At 39.2% G+C, this 17,844-nt stretch overlaps 1 protein-coding gene across 2 annotated transcripts in view; it reads left to right on the forward strand.

Moving 5' to 3' along the window:
- Positions 1 to 17,844, forward strand: part of HHAT (hedgehog acyltransferase) — a 249,672-nt gene that overhangs the window by 26,923 nt on the left and 204,905 nt on the right. For both annotated transcript variants that reach the window (XM_075204201.1, XM_075204202.1), the window contains exons 6-7: positions 5,996 to 6,208; positions 13,230 to 13,401. In XM_075204201.1, coding sequence (XP_075060302.1) covers positions 5,996 to 6,208; positions 13,230 to 13,401 — 385 coding nt within the window. The remainder of the gene's footprint in view (positions 1 to 5,995; positions 6,209 to 13,229; positions 13,402 to 17,844) is intronic.

The following is a 17,844-nucleotide window of genomic DNA, read 5'->3' on the forward strand; positions in this document are numbered from 1 at the left end:
CGTCGTAAGATCCTTTTCTTAGCTAGATAATCCTAGTTATACTAAGACATTATACTGTTTGAAATGCACACAAAGGGAGACAGCTAAGTTCTATGTATATATTTGGACAGAACTATAGCAAAGGAGTTTCCAGAAAATTTAGTGATTAGAACTATCAGATTGTATGTATGTTTCTATAATAGGTCATAATATTGCACGAACTGTATATAGTGGAAGCATGATTTAGAAAGCGCCTAAACGTCATCTAGTGACAATTGTTTGCTGTGATTTCTCCTCTTTCATTTGCCCATCATCCGTATAAGTTTGATGAAATGGAGACGTGAGGAAGATGCCATCTAGCCTATGAAAATAGGTGGTTAGTTAACACCAGGCACCAAAATTCAACATTAAAGCATTTCCACAAAAGTGTCCCCATTGTAGAACTTCTAGCTGGCAGCCTGGAGGAATGAACCACTTGCCTTAGGGTTCGTTGGGCAACATGAGTGCTGCCGTTTTGATCTGTATCCTGTACATCAACTCCGAAGAGGTGGCTGCTCCCGAAATCAAGTCTGAGGTATAATGATCTCTCCATGTTCAATCATTCGAGAGAGAAATGCCAGGAGTGTTCGTTGGCCTTGACGTTGCTGGATACAGGCTGGTATCTAGGATTCAACCTCTTTGCTCTCTAAATATTCTGCAAATTCTTGTGGTCGGTGAGGATAGAGAGAGAATCCAGATCCCCGCAGAAGGTGCCTCCACTCGGTGAGGGCCATAATGATGGCCAGCAACCCCCCGGTTATCCACATCGTGGTTGACCTTGGCAGAGGTGAACCTCTTTTTAAAGAAGGCACAGGAGTGAAAGACATCATTGTCAGTCTGCTGGAGCACAGCTCCTGCTCCACTCTCTGATGCATCAACTTCGAGGATATAGGTCTGACTGGTGTTGAGTATTGGAGGAGGGGCGCTGAGGTGAAGAAATTATTCAAGGTGTCAAACGCCTGTTTTGGCTGGTGAGTCCATGTTAAGTATTGCATAATAATGCTGAAAGTGAGGAGGATCTTTAAGCGGCTGTAGAAAAAACACTGTTAGGAGGGGAGTAAAGTTTTTTTTTTTTTTAATGGCTGATGAGAGCTTTTAGGCTTGATGGACAGCTGCTATGACAATAAGGCAATATTTTGAAACAAAACCAGAAAAATACAAGCCCGTGCTCTGTATATCCCATATTATATATGGAACCAGCTACATTGCAATAAGCCCGCGCTTGGTATTTCCCATATTGTATATGGTACCAGCTGCATGGTAATATAAATGCCCATATGTATACAAAACATAAAAGATAGTTGTCTAAAAACAAAAATAACATCTTAACATACAGCCCACTCTAGCACTCGCCATAGGGGTTATCAGCTGCCCCCCCAAACATAATTCATTAATTACTAGTTATGTTTTACTAATTTTCTATTATGGCAATTTGTAGCATGAACATGTTTTGAATTGTTACTTGTTGATGGCTTTAAATGTTTTTTAAGCACTGCACAAATACATTTAATATCTAAAACAGCTGATACTTTGTACTATACAGAAATATATAACCTTTCTTGAACAATGGTACAGTCCTGTTTTACATCTCGGATATACACAGTAGGCTACTTTTTTTTATTACGCCAGAAAAACCTTTTGTTCTCAATGCTGGAGTCTTACCCCTAGGCTCATAATAATGTTCTGTCTGTGTCAAAACCATGTTGTCCTCAAACAGAACCCGCTGTCTGCCGGGGCACAGACAATGTCACAGAGCTTTTGAAACTTTCCTTGCAGTGTCCTTTGATAATGCCCAATCTTCATGTTTATCCTGCTTTCTGGATATAAAGTACCAGTATGAAATTACAAATTTGCATTGCAGGCACAAAGCTCCCTGTGATCCCGGAGGGGAGGTTATAAAAGTTGGCAAGTGTGATATACGGGGACATTTCTGCCCTGACATCCTTCATCCTTGTGTATCTTTCCTGCTTCCTCCAGCACACAAACCATGGTCTTGCTGGGCTAATGTGCATATGTGTCCTAGTGGGGTAGTAACACATTTACATGTACAGATATACGTTCCTGGAATGCAGTTTAGGCAAAGTGTACAGTCGCTGGCAGCTATAGCATAACTATAATGCACTTATACAAAGGATGTTTTTATATAGTGACTACAGGGCACCATGGGGCACATTTATCAATATTCACATAAAGTGAAAAGTAGTTTTCAATCTTTATCGCAATGATAAGGATTGAACTATTTCTCACATTTATGTACAACCCTGCACAGAAACAGCAGTTCCGAAAAACTGCTGTTTCTGTGATGTAAAAAATCATACTTACCCCCCTCTTCGGAAGCGCTGTCTCCGGGTCTTCTCCTCGTTCTTTTCATTCTTCAATTGCGCATGTGCAGTTCCAAGAACTGGACGTGCGCACAAAGATCCCCGCTCTGTCTCTGCAACGATAGAGAGCTGTGAGTGACAGGGAGGGATCATGTGATCCCTCCACACATGCGCTGTCCAGCTCTGCTCTTCGGAGCAGAGCTGACCGCATTGTATTTCTTCGATTCTGATAATGTACGCCAGCTTCATGTTTTTTTCGGAACTTGTTAGATTTGAGCTGGGAGCAGTCACCATACTGTAGAATGGTGACTGCTCCCAAAAACGAAGAGGAGTGCAAAGCAGCAGATATCCACGATATCTGCTGCGATGCACCTTTCATAAATATCCGGAGGACACCCAGGGAGCTTAATTTCACGGTAAGTGCACGATAGTGCACTATTGTGCTTTCATAAATATGCCCCCATGTCTGAGCTACATAATGATCAGCTAAACTGGTTACCTCCTAGCATTGTAGCAGTTTAATCCCTTCCTGCTAGCTAGACTAAGAACAGTCAATACTGTGTGGAAATCATACTTTACTGCAGTGTCCTGATTGACGACTTATTGTAGTAAGTGCTGTAGTCGGTTAAACTTATTTCTTGAGGATGTTAAGCCTTGGAAAATTGACCATTGCCAGCTTCAACAAGGGGTGAGTCACCGAGAACTGCGGGTATATGGTACCCACAGCTGCTGCCATGTGGCCATACCAGTTAACCTGTTGTAACTCATTTTATATCAAGATTTAAAAATAAACAAATACAAACAAAAAGGTTGCCAGGAAATCATAGCATAAAAATAGAATGTAATCACAAAAGCATTTCTGAATAATGATTATGCCGTTCTCATCCTCTTAGTCTTATGTGCTATTATATGTCGATGGTTTTCTCTTATCTGTCAATGTGATACAGGTTTTCATCGCTCTCCCCTCCAGTCTGTTTGCTGCCTCCTGCAGTTGTCTATTTCCACAACCAAACTAAACTAAATTAACAGAGAGGTGGTTTCATTTCTGGGGCTCAGTATGACGCTATCTCTGCTTGATGTGTGTGTTAACCTTTACACTACATAGAAAAATAGTGCCACAAATAATTTAGCTTGTTCATGGTTGGTGGAAAAACAGTTTATCCAGAGATACCACAAATCCAGGATTTGGCTTGGAACTGATTTCTAAATATGTTTGTTTTTTTTGTTTTTTTTAGCAAAATTAATTTTAGTTTAACTGAATCCTAATCCTGATTCCTCTGTACTTTTAGTGCACAGAACATAGTTCTTTCAAGAAAAGCCCCTCTTATTTAATTTGAATATGTGATTTATGGCTGAGATTCGATTTGATATCTTTTTTTTTTTTCTCATGTTTTTTTGTGGATTTGTTGTTTGAATTGTAGATTCTGGATTTTATAAATCCCTAACAATATATTGCTGTCAAATGCCTCATTATTTAAAAAAAAAAAAAAAAAGCTGCAATGTCACATAGACATTTTTTATTGTTACTGTGTTTTTATTTTGTTAACAGAGAGTTTTGTGCCTTTGGCACCATGAAGCTTACAGTCATTTTTTTCTTGAAATCGTCCTATAAGTTTTTTAAAAAGTGCTGCGGGGGGGAGATTGTTATGACTGACACAACAAGATAATATCTCTCAGCTGGAAGATTTAGGTTTCTGCTCTCAAACTTGTTCCTGAGGAGAGTGTAACCAGATCTGTTTGTTAGAGCCAGTCAGTCAGAAAGATAATCAGTGGTCATGTGATGGTAGAGTACGGTGGGGGATTGTGTTAAGAACGTGTTTGTTCAGAAGAGAGATATTCCTATCTGTTCCCTTCATCATATGTAATGCGACTGTGGTTGACATGGTAAACGCAGCACACTTGTAACTGCAAATGATGATTTGCAGCTTGAAGATAAACAAGTAAGGAAAATAGAACAAAACTATGTGTCTTCTAACAACTAACCCAAGTGATTCAGTTAAAAAAAAATAATATACAGTGTGTGTGTATATATATGTATGTGTATATATATATGTATGTGTATATATGTATGTGTATATATATATGTATGTGTATATATATATATTTATATATATGTATGTATATATATATATATATGTATGTGTATATATATATATATATATATATATATATATATATATATATATATGTATATATATGTATGTATATGTATATGTATGTATATATATATGTATGTATATGTGTATATATATATATGTGTATATATATATATGTATATGTGTGTGTATATATATATATATATATATATATATATATATGTATATATATATATGTGTATATATATATGTATATGTGTGTATATATATGTATGTATATATATATATATATATATATATATATATATATATATATATATATATATATATATATATATATATGTGTGTATATATATAATTTTTTTTCATGAAAGTGACCCTCTAAATGGGTTTTCCGCCTCCAGGTGACCGTAATTTATTGGCTCGTGCATGTCTTCCAGCACTTTTACTAAATAAGTTACTTTTTGCTTCTAATTGCCTTCTGTGCTTTGTCCTTTACTCATGTATCATCATCAACATTTATTTATATAGCGCCAGCAGATTCCGTAGCGCTTTACAATTGGGAACAAACATTAATAAGACAATGCTGGGTGATACATATAGACAGAGAGGTAAGAGAACCCTTCTCGCAAGCTTACAATCTATAGGACAATGGGAGAGTCATGACGTTAGGAAAGTTGTTTATTTTCATTGCTCTGGGATAAAGCTGGTCTCTAGTATGTAAAGCAGAGAGCTTAGGGGAGCTGTGTTGTATCCCAGGCAACGGAAACAAACAACTCTGCCTAATGATATAAATTGATGGCTGCAGAGCACAGAGGAAGCCAGAATGTCTGCAAACAACCAGAGTACGTTGCAGGAAGAGGAGGTACAAAAGCCAATAAAATAAAGGTGTCTGATGGGGACATCTCCTTTAAAACTCCAGCTGATACACTATGGGACTATGAATAGTGTGCCAGCACATTTTGTTAACATAGATCAGTCATCTACTGATTAGATTACCGTTGTTTATAATATCACATAATAACATGTCATGTTACCTGTGGGTCAACTCTCTCTCTTTTGAGTGTTGTTAGAAGATAGATATAAAACAGAAAAGTAAACTTTTATGTAACAAATCACTAAAATGTTATCCACATAATTTTTATGGTATTGATCAGAAAGTTAATGGCGCCAGGGACATTTAATTGTGCTGTAGCATCTAGTAAAACAATGCGATCGGTGTGCTGCATAGGCCACAAATATTCATCGTCTGCAGACGAGTCCTAATCATCAGCAGAAGTCTGGTAAAGCCGGTGCCAACAAATACATTTCTTTATAATCAACCTGGAGTGACGGCGCCAATGGTTAATACTGATTTATTCATTATATACAGTTAAAGCTGGATGAGTCTAAAATGATCAGTCGCTATTGTAAGTGTGTTATTTTGACCTTGTGAGAAATTTACTCTTGACTTTTACTATTATTATTACCATTTATTTATATACTTATATTTGAGTTAGTAGATGATGCAAATGTACTAATGAAGTTTGAATTCTAATTGTTACCTGTTTTTGCTTCCAGCGTGGGTGGTACACCAGTGAGAATGAGTACTACCTCCTGCGGTTCACGCTCACCGTGCGCTCACTCTTTTACACAAGCTTTTGCTTAGAGTGCAGCGGCCAGCATGCGAGTGACGGTGGCAGCTTCTCCTTTCCATCTATGCTGGTCTATGTGTTTTATCAGCCTCTCCTCCACAATGGCCCCATTATCACATTCAATGAATTCTCCAAACAGGTATGTGTCTTGTTACTGTATGGTGTGGTTTATGTGTTGTTATTGCAATGTGTGCACTATGCAGACAAATGCTAGATAGGTAGAGCAGACTAACTAGGAATGATTCCTTTTAGTTTTGTAATGACAAACCTGCTGCTCTATACACAACCTGGCTAGCCCGTATTACAGATCTATTGGGGTCACGGGAGGAAAGGACAGAGCTCAACCAGCACAGGGTGACAGTGATAATGTATTGTCTGAGTGCACCTGACCTAATGTGTCTTCTTAGAAAAGAGTAGTGTTTTCTTTTTTAAAAATGTTTCTGCAATTTGAATTAGCAGCAGAAATGAAGGGTCTGCTTTTGATAAATGAATGGGTAAGTAAAATATTTTTTTTTTAAAAAATCTTAAAATAATATATATACTGTTTGTATTCTTCATAATTAAAGTTAGGCATAATGGGCCTGATTCATTAAGGAAAGTAAAACAAAAAAAATAAGTAAATTTTCCCCTTGGCAAAACCATGTTGCATTGGAGGCGGAGGTAAATTTAAAACGTGGGGACAGATTTAGATTTGGGGTAGGGCATGTTCTTGATCAACTTTAAATTTCAGTGTAAAAATAAAGCTATCAAGTATTTGTGTGCTACATGAAAACAGCCAGTATTTTCCTTACGTGCAAAATAATAAACTAATTTGCACCCCTTGCATTGTAACATGGTTTTGTCCAGGAGAAAATGTACTCAATTTTTTGCCTTACTTTCCTTAATGAATCAGGCCAAATATCAGTAGAGACAAGCACCCCCCTTTAAGTAGTATTTTTACCCACTTAATGGATGTCAGTATGCCCATTACATTACCACTTGTTAGCTGGCTTACTTTAATCTGGCTCATCTCTGCTCTACATAATCCTCTGTCAGTATCGCATACACCTCCATCAACTACCACTGTACAACCACACTTTCATTTTCTCCTAAAATACTACTCTGTTTGGATCCGTTTGGCTTAGGGGACTTTATAGGTGGAATATCCTAATATGGGCTCACCAACCTCATACTGCCTGGTGATCGAAGATAAGTAAATGTGGTCCTCTGGTCTTGTCTCCCCCTCTTATATTATACAAGTTAACCTGTGCTTGATACTCATGCATTCTAGTAAAATCAAGCTACTTAAGGTGTTAAAAAGGTTCTTGTCATGCATTTGGGACTAGGCCAGGCCTCCTCAGGGGAAGAGCGTTACTTCCCGACGTAAGCGCTCTTTTTTAACATGGTTTTGTCCACATGTAACCACCTCATCATTTTTCTCCATCACCTCATCCTTCATCTTCATCGCCACATCCTTAATCTCCATCATCTTACTGTTCTAAAAGCTCTCGATACACAACGTTTCTGCTAAACACCTTATCGCTGTGCTCAATCAGTCTTCCTTGAAGGGCAGTATTCATAACCTGCACTTTCACATCACTGCTTCTCCGTACTCGTGAAAATGCGACATACAATTGTCCATGACCAAACATAGGCTCTGGTAAATAAATACCCACACGGTCAAGAGTTTGAGCCCTCAACTGGTAAATTTAGCCTTTACTACCCCTCCCACGGGGGGAAGGGGGGATGATGGAAGTTAACTGACTTCACTATTATAATTTTTTTTGTCAAATAATGTCAGTATACCAAATTTCAGGTCAATTGGATGAGCCCTTTCTGAGAAAATAGTTTTTTCCACACACACACTAACACACGCCGGTAGGCTTATATATATTAGATGACACAATAATGGGAACATAACACGTTCTTCCTCTACCTCCACCCACCTATGTCTGCTTGAAAAAACAGGAACTCAATGTACCCTTTAAAATCAGACATGTAAATTAAACACATGAGAACTAATATTCTCTTACCTTCCGATCCCCCCCAACCCCAACCCCTACTTCATCATCATCATTTATTTATATAGCGCCAACATGTTCCGTGGCGCTTTACAATTGGGGACAAACACAGTAAAGTAATAAACAAACTGGGTAAAACAGACAAAGAGATGAGGAGGCCCAATAAATTCCAGCAGAGTCTGGCCTTTCTGAGACCCTTTGTGCCATGAAGGTTTGGGGGAATGGCTCTTCCATGAGTCCTGAGGAGGGCTATCTTATTATAGCTGCCAATTCTAATAAGCTTTCAATCCCCCCACCCCATACTAGATAGGTCAAGTAAAGCCCCAGCATCCATCTCATACAGAATTGCTCACTCCAAAGCTTTCAGACACTTTTGCAAGTAACAGGATGGGATTTGATGCATGGGAGTATATGCACCCTAGTACAAGGGACTACGTATTCTCAGACCAGGCACCACTTTGTACTTCCATCTCTGGTGTGAAATCAGCATCAGTAACTATACTTAAGGTTGTTTTTACAGACCTGAAACAGCTCATGGACAGAACTTGCTTGATGAGTAGTTGGCTTATTTGTTATTCTAATTTTTAATAATAAATTACAAAACCACTTATTTTCATAAAGGTAATGCTTATTTCTAATTCTATAGCTTTGAGCGTCATCCCCTATAAGAATATATTTGTTCTATTTGCTAAGTGGTTAGCACTTCTGCCTTACAACACTGGGGTCATGAGTTTAATTCCCGACCATGGCCTTATCTGTGTGGAGTTTGTATATTCTCCCTGTGTTTGCGTGGGTTTACTCCGGGTGTTCCGGTTTCCTCCCACACTACAAAAACATACTAGTAGGTTAATTGGCTGCTTGACCCTAGTCTTTCTCTGTCTCTGCGCCTGTCTCTGTCTCTGCGCCTGTCTCTGTCTCTGCGCCTGTCTCTGTCTCTGCGCCTGTCTCTGCCTCTGCGCCTGCGCCTGCCTCTGCGCCTGCGCCTGCCTCTGCGCCTGCGCCTGCCTCTGCGCCTGTCTCTGCCTCTGCGTCTGTCTCTGCGTTTGCGTCTGTCTGTCTGTCTCTCTGTCTGTGTCTGTCTGTGTGTGTTTTAGGGAATTTAAACTGTAAGCTCCAATGGGGCAGGGACTGATGTGAGTGAGTTCTCTGTACAGCGCTGCGGAATTAGTGGCGCTATATAAATGAATGGTAATAATAATAATAATATCGGCTGCTGATCTTCATTCAAGCTTCTCTCAGCTCTGCATTACGCATTACGATGTCTCTACTCCTATCACACTACTGCTGCTGCTCTCCGTTGAACCTAAGCAATAAACTGTTATTTTTCTAAATGTGTTGCTATGACAAATAATTTCATATACATTCCAAATTGTGACTTAAATGAGTGTGGGTGTCTTACTAATGTCTCCACTGTGAGAGTGTTATATTATCATATAGAACTAAAGGGCAGCTGGGTACCACATTCATACCGCTTGGTGAGACCGTGTAATGGACCTAAGGAATCTGTTGGTAGAGACAGATGATATAAATATACTGCTTACATGTATTAAAGGAGAACACCATAAAATAATATTCCCACTGATATCTAAATCATAGCTAATGAGAAAATTGGGACACTTTACCCCAGTCTGCCAAAACCATCCCCAGTCATGTTGCAATAGAAAAGGGCCTTTCCCAAACTGTTGCCACAGAGTTGGAAGCATAGCATTGTCCAAAATGACTTGGTATGCTGAAGCATTAAGATCACCCTTCACTGGAGATAAGGGGCCTAACCCAAACCCTGAAAAACAGCCCCATACCATTATCCCTCTTCCACCAAACTTCACAGTTGGCATAATGCAGTCAGACGGGTAACGTTTTCCTGACATCCGCCAAACCCAGACTCACCCATCTGACTGCCAAACAGAAGCGTGATTCGTCACTTCACAGAACACGTTTCCACAGTCCAGTGTCGGTGTTCCTTATGCCACTCCATTCGACTCTTGGCATTGGTCTTGGTGATGTGAGGCTTGCATGCAACTGCTCAGCCATGGAAACCCGTTCCATTAAGCTCCTGCTGCACAGTTTTTATGCTTACATTAATGCCAGTGGAAGTTCAAAACTCTTCAAAACTCTTCAGCTATGGAATCAGCAGAACGTTGGTGACTTTTACGCACCATGCGCCTTGGCAGTCATTGGCCCAGCCCTGTGATTTTACGTGTCTTCCGCTTCGTGGCTGAGTTACTGTTGTTCCTAAACGCTTCCACTTTCTAATAATATCACTTACAGTTAACCGTGGAATATCCAGCAAGGATGAAATTTTAAGATCAGTCTTATTGTGAAGGTGGCATCCCATCACAGTACCACGCTTGAAATCACTGAGCTCTTCAGAACAAGCCATTTTGTATCACAAATATCAGCAAATGGAGACTGCATGGCTAGGTGCTTGATTTTATACACCTCCGGCAACGGGTCTGATTGGGTCACCTTAATTCACCAGTGTGGCCAAATTCTTATGTCCATATAGTGTGCATATCTATACGTGTGTGTGTGTGTATATGTTTTTTTTTTCCTACTCCGCAAACGTTTTAAAATGGTCTTCCTACTTTTTCATCATGGATATAATTGTTTTACCTTGCAGACAATTGATATAAGGCTGCAGATTTACGGGAGATACTGACATGGCTGCCATATATATTGGGACCTGTTACTGTTTTATTTTCTCTCCAAGTAGAATTAATTAACAAACGTTTGTGAGCTGCAGTGATTTCAATTAATTTGCTTTTAAATAAATGCTTAAAATCACTAATTTGTAACTTAAAAAACAGATCTGGTTCTTTTTACAATTAATTGGAGACTGTACTGACCTGCCATATTCCAGTCACATACTACGTAGCCTTTTGTCCATGCATACACTTTACCAGTCAGATATGTTTGCATATTAATTGCATTATACATTTTGATCCCTGAACAAGTGTTTACATAAAAATAATGGAAATGCCGTCTGCTTTGTTAGTGAAGGTTATAACTTTTGTCTCTTACATCTGCTCGCGGTGGCTCCTTTGAGCTCCCTGCTTGCACGCCACTGTTTCTGCTAATATATTATAGTTAGATATGGTAATTTTGTTGTTTGTGAGCCTCGGATTGACGTTCTCTCAAACTGATCAAATAATTAGAATTTGCATGTACGGTGAATTTATTCGGGATGTGATTAGTGAAAGTGACATTAAAAATAACATTTTTGTAATGAAATTTAATATGTAGGGGGGAATTCAGTTGACGGCAAGTTTTGGGTTTTTTTGCCGCTGGGTTAAAAAACAATAAAAATAAAAATTACCCGCGCGGGTTTTGACCCGCTGGTGCGACCGTTTTTAGCGTAAAAATTGTGCAATTCAATTGAAAAACCGGTAATGCCGCCCCCGCGCGTTAATCATTGGTGCTTGCAAATATTTAAGGTTGTGAAGGAGAGGTTTTAACCAGGTAATGTATAAAAAAAAAAAATGCATTTGCATACATTTGACTGCATTATATAACCTTTCTATTTTATAATATCTACATTGCAGTACTTTCTTTTACCATCTTTTTTTATTTTACTATTTTTTATTATACAATTATCTATACCATGTCAAAACACATTAGTACATACATATTAGTACAAAAAAAACATACATAAATATGTTATTTAGTGATTATTGTGTTTTTTTATTTTTATGGGGGTTTTTTTTTTCATTCTTTTTTTAAAATAAAATCAACTTTTTCACGTTATGCATTACTGATAAACATAATTTATCTTTTTTTCTTCATTATTACATGATTTAAAATATTTTTTCTTATTTTTTTTTATTCTTGGCACACCCCAACGAGGTGCGAGTGAGATAAAATAGCATATCGGCCTGTCTAACGCGCCACGTTAAAAAAAACAATTGAATAGCTTTTAACGCGGCTGCCTCTCACCCACCCTATACTCTTGATAGATCTTCTACTTGAGCGCGATAGGACCTTTTGAGGGGAAAAAACGGTGCGTTAAAAATGGAATTGAATCGCGGGTAAAGTTAACTCGCTCTAAAATGATAAAAAAACACATTAAAATAACGTGGTGTTGAAAAAAAAAACCTGCGGTCAATTGAATACCCCCTGTAAAGTTGGATTAGCTTTACTTATTCAGGTGTAAGGAAAAGTCATATACACATTATACATCTATATAAGTGTGTGTTCCTATAGTGTTGTATACTTCGGTATTGTCACCTATCAGGAAGTGGTCCAATGGCAATTTGTTACAGATGGCTCTGCATCAGGCCCGGCCAACCTGTGGCTGTCCAGGTGTTGTGAAACTACAAGCCCCATCATGCTTTGCCAGTAAATAGCAAACCGTTAGTTGGCAGGGCATGCTGGGACTCACAACACCTGGAGAGCCACAGGTTGGCCAGCGCTGCTCTACATTGTTGATGCCGGGAGTAACTCTGGTCCCCCTACTCTTTAGTTTAAATGAAACTCCACAATCCTAAAAGATTACCACCGACATCTGACATTACTGGGCACAGATTGTAGTGTACAAGATGCTATATTACATGTGCTTATGTCAACAGTTGTAAGTGCCCCCCCCCCCCTATTTTTTGTAGCCCGAATTGCTATTTTCTCCTCCTTTGTCCCTGTTTGCATTCTGTACCCTTATTGTTTTGAAAAAAAACTATTGATGTTGAATTGTTGAGTATTGTATTCTGTGGGGTTTGAAGCAAGTGCCAATGATGTGGACTAAACCAAAAAAGGGAAACCATGCAAAAAAAAGATACATTTTGGCTTGCATTGACCCCAACTGTGACGTAACTATATCTATGTGCAAGTTTATGGCTTCATTTCCTTTATCCAGATTTTAGGTGCTTCCCTAAACTGGATTGCAGTACTTTGTATGGGCACCAGTACTTCACAGTGACATCTACAAATATAAGTGTCACCGTTCCATCTGATCTTCTCTTGTGATCTGTTAAATCTGATCCAACAGGATGTTTGTGTATAACAATCACATATACAGCGATGTCCGTCAATGCCACACTCACTGGGTATTTAGAGCATGAAATGACGTTGAACCACAGAGCTGACATGTTGATGGCATTTTGTAAAAGTATAGAAAATCCTAGACATCAGGTAAACGGAAATTATCTGAATTGTATTTTTCATTCCCAGATGCAGACACAGGATACACGATGGCCGAATTTTCAATTTTCTGGATTGGTCTTAGATCTGTTTCGCTTACTTCTGTGGTGGTGTCTGGGAGAGTTGATGATTCATACGATGTATATACATGCAATGTATAGCAACTATGCTACTCTGGAAGAAGTATCGTACTGGACTCTTGGTGAGCTTAACTAAATAGCCAAATGTGTCTCTCTTGTCTTCATTCCTTGTCTCATGAGACAATATGAAGTTTTTGGAAGTTTCCTGTGGTTTCCTGCTTACCATAGTGTGTGTGTGTGTTTTTTCCGCTATAGTTTTATATTTTCTCACTGTATTGTTTATGAGCAAAATTAGAGAGTTGGTCACATCTCCCATTTGCCTGTTCTCTAACATTCTAAAGCTGCATTACCACCTATATGTTAACTGTTGTATCGGGGTTCTGTTGTTCATCTCACAGCCACAGCAGAAAACTTGAGCTGTGTGATGTTGTGGAAGGGGGAGGAAGGAGAAGGAGGTCCAATCAGAAGCTGAAATGTCACTTGGTGAATTATTAGGCTGATGTCACCAGTTGATGTCACTTCATGCTTTAGTGATGTCACCCATTATTAGTAAGGTACTTGAGAACATACAGTTGTGGGAAAAACAGGACATCACAAACTTGCTCACACCTTAATGACGGTCACAGGTTCCTAGCAAATTGCTAAGTTGTATTCTTATGAATATTGGTTCAATCCACAAAATAGAGGCCTCTACTGCAGATTATTTAGAAAGTAAAAAACACCTGATCCGCAGTGCTGTAGCGGCTTTTGACCCACCAGGACTCATCGGTTTACCGAGTCAGACGGCCATGTTTTCAGGATAGCAGCAAATCTGCACAGGTAGAGGGCATAAGTTGGAGCGGAGTGAAGGCGTTTCTGGAGAAATATGGAATAGGCTTACCGATGCGCACTTGTTTTACGGAGCAGTTCAGAAATGAGGTTTCATTTTGCATTGCGAAATTATTGCAATAAGATAAGAGGGTGAGGAAGGCACACATTCACTCTGCCAAATGACCATAATTTTGCACCAGCTCTTATCTGGCATAGATTAGATCTCATCCTATAGTTTTAATGGGACCTATCTTGCATCTCTATGATGCACTTCAGAATTTTCAGTCTAACTATGAGCAATGTAATAGAATGGTTTTGTCATCTGTATTAGAGATATAAATAAGTGATTGTCCGATTTGATCGCTGTGGAGATCACATACTTAATAGAAACAGATTTTAAAATAATAATCAGATACAGCAAAAAGGGATATATTAACAGAACGAAAAATATATCACCTGCGCAGCTAGCCTAGCACAAGTGTCTCTGGGATACTCTGCCTTACAAAGGCCAGAGTAGTACAATACATCACTGGGATAGGGTCGTAAGTGATATTATTGCCAACATCAATTTCAGGTACACGAGTCATACCAGGACGATGGTCATTGTTACATTGTTGATTTTAGGATAAGAACTAGTTAATTGTACACAGACACGGAGAATGAGAATCTTGTACTAACCAAATGCAATGTTGAATGTAGAATAGTGAGATGTAATAGGAAATGTTTAACATCCCATGGTAATGTTGAATCTGGACAAAGACTCAGTAAATGAATATTGGTACAGTATATTTAATGTCTACGTTAATATAGCCTTGGTATTGATTTTTTTTTAGTAAATACCAAATTCAATGGGAGAGCAAATCTCATTGTCCGAAGACCTCTTGGATGACTGGAAGCCTTGGCATTAGAAATGGTTATACATATCTTATTGCAAAAATGAGTATCTATGAGAATATGATGGAACAGTGATATTAATATGACAAGCGATGCGGTTACATCTTGCCGCTACGAAGCAATTACATTTGACTGCATTAGCGGTGACATGCAATCGCTAGTCTCGTCAAATTGCAATTGCATCGCACACAGGGAAAACCATTTATAAGCAAGTCAGATTTATTGTTTTGACCGATTTTTTTTTTTTTTTATTTTTTATTTTTTTTTTATTTTTTTTTTTAAATTTTATCTTTAACACCTGTGATACCTATGTCCCAAAAACTCATAAATGTCACTCGTAAAAAGTCATGAGGGCTAGATTTACTAAGCTGCGGGTTTGAAAAAGTGGGGATGTTGCCTATAGCAACCAATCAGATTCTAGCTGTCATTTTGTAGAAGGTGCTAAATAAATGAAAGCTAGAATCTGATTGGTTACTATAGGCAACATCCCCACTTTTTCAAACCCGCAGCTTAGTAAATCTAGCCCATAAATGTGGCTAATCGAAGCCGTATTTTATGAAAACAATAAAACATTTTTTTGATTGAAAGGAGTGGTTCTAAAGTAGCGGCTGGTTGGATTTTGATGTTTCCATCTCCCTGCACACTAAGCCTACTTCGACTCTGTGGGGGTATATCTCGAAAGTGCAGAGTAGGAATGCGCCTAGACATATGTTGGGTGGAACATCAGAGAGCACTGGTGCAAAATCTACTTATGCTTTTATTAGAACTGAAACATTTGCACATCCTCAATTACTGTCTAATGTTAAGTATGCATAATAATGCTGAACGTGAGGACGATCTTTAGGCCGCTGTAGAAAAAACACTTTTAGGGGGGAGTAAAGTTGTTTTTGAGTGCTGATGAGAGCTTTTAGGCTTGATGGACAGCTGCTATGACAATAAGGCAATATTTTGAAACAAAACCAGAGAAAAATCAAGCCCGCGCTTGGTATATCCCATATTTATATATGATAGCAGCTGTGTGACAATATAAATGCCCATATATGTATACAAAACAAAGACAGTTGTCAGCGCTTATCCTTAAAACTACATATTTGTGTGTATCTAGCAAAATGAAAACATGAGGTATTAGTTCATATTTTGATCAAAACATTTAAGCCTGCATTCCAGTGTCAAGGGCACCTCAGTATATGCAGGTCCTACACTGACCTATATGTTTTAAACTCCATTAAAATGCAGTTAAAATCAGATGCACTCACCTCCCAGGTATAGGGGCTTACATCTAGCAAGGCCTGGCTTGTGAGCCACACCCAAATGTGCCTTAAATAGTCTTGATGGACAGCTGCTATGACAATGAGGCAATATTTTGAAACAAAACCAGAGAAAAAAACAAGCCCGCGCTCGGTATATCCCATATTGTATACGGTACCAGCTGCGTTGCAATATAAATGCCCATATATGTATACAAAACAGAAAAGCAGTTATGCTACATAGGAGACAACAGTCCAACCAATGTGCTCTAAGAAGCTTTGGTGAAGCTTCTGAGCAGTGCCTTTCCTTTCCTTTAGGCATGAAGTATGCCAATAATGGGGTTTCAATGTAGATTTGAATTAAGATTTTTTTATTATCGAGTTGCAAATTTTTGGGAGAATATGTTAAAAGTCTCAGGGGTAAATGTATCAAGCTGTGGGTTTGAAAAGTGGAGTTGTTGTCTAGAGCAACCAATCGGATTCTACCTTCAAGGCCAAAAATGTTGAGAATGACACAAATATTATTTTTTACAGTCTGCTGCCTCAGTTTTTATAATGGCAATTTGCATATACTCCAGAATGTCATGAAGAGTTATCAGATGAGTTGCACTTAATTTCAAAGTCCCTCTTTGCCATGACAATGAACTTTATCCCAAAAACAACATTTCCACTGCATTTCAGCCCTGCCACAAAAGGACCAGCTGACATCAGGTCAATGATTCTCTCCTTAACACCTGTGAGAGTGTTGACTAGGACAAGGCTGGAGATCACCCTGTCATGCTGATTGAGTTAGAATAACAGACTGGAAACTTTAAAAGGAGGATGGTGCTTGAAATCTGTCACTCACCGGACCGTGAGTGCCTCTTCCCGGACATTTAGGAACCGTGGTCGTCCTCCATCCTGAGGGTCTGCGCATGCGCAGCCCTTTCCTATACTTCAGTGTATGTCCCTTTAACTCAATTGGCAGATCAGGCAACACTACCTATATTAAGCACCTGTGGTCATCACCACGTTGCCTGATCTTGGAGTCTCATTCCCCATGAGTCTCTGAAGGTGTTCCTGTGTTTCCTCGTGTATTCAGCGCTGCTGATTCCTGTGGTTTCCAAACCACTTCTACCTCTGTGGTTTCCAAACCACTTCTACTACTGTGGTTCCCACACCACTTCTACCATCAACTGTATCATCGTGACTGTGAGCTGATTCCTATCCGCTGCCTCCGTGCACTACAGTCTCCTATACCACTTCAACGCTATTATATTCCATAGTGACTGTTTGCTGATTCCTATCCGCTGCCTCCGTGCACTACAGTCTCCTATACCACTTCAACGCTATTATATTCCATAGTGACTGTTTGCTGATTCCTATCCGCTGCCTCCGTGCACTACAGCCTTCTCTCCTTATCCACTCACCTGTTCATCATCAAGTCTGTGAGCTGATTCCTAGCCGCTGCCTCCGTGCACTACAGCCTCCAGCTTGCAACTCGCCTGTGTTCATCATCGTGACTGTGAGCTGATTCCTATCCGCTGCCTCCGTGCACTACAGCCCCAGCTGGCAACTCGCCTGTGTTCATCATCGTGACTGTGAGCTGATTCCTATCCGCTGCCTCCGTGCACT

The sequence above is a fragment of the Mixophyes fleayi genome, chromosome 3, assembly GCF_038048845.1.
Source record: "Mixophyes fleayi isolate aMixFle1 chromosome 3, aMixFle1.hap1, whole genome shotgun sequence".
Lineage (NCBI taxonomy): Eukaryota > Metazoa > Chordata > Amphibia > Anura > Limnodynastidae > Mixophyes > Mixophyes fleayi.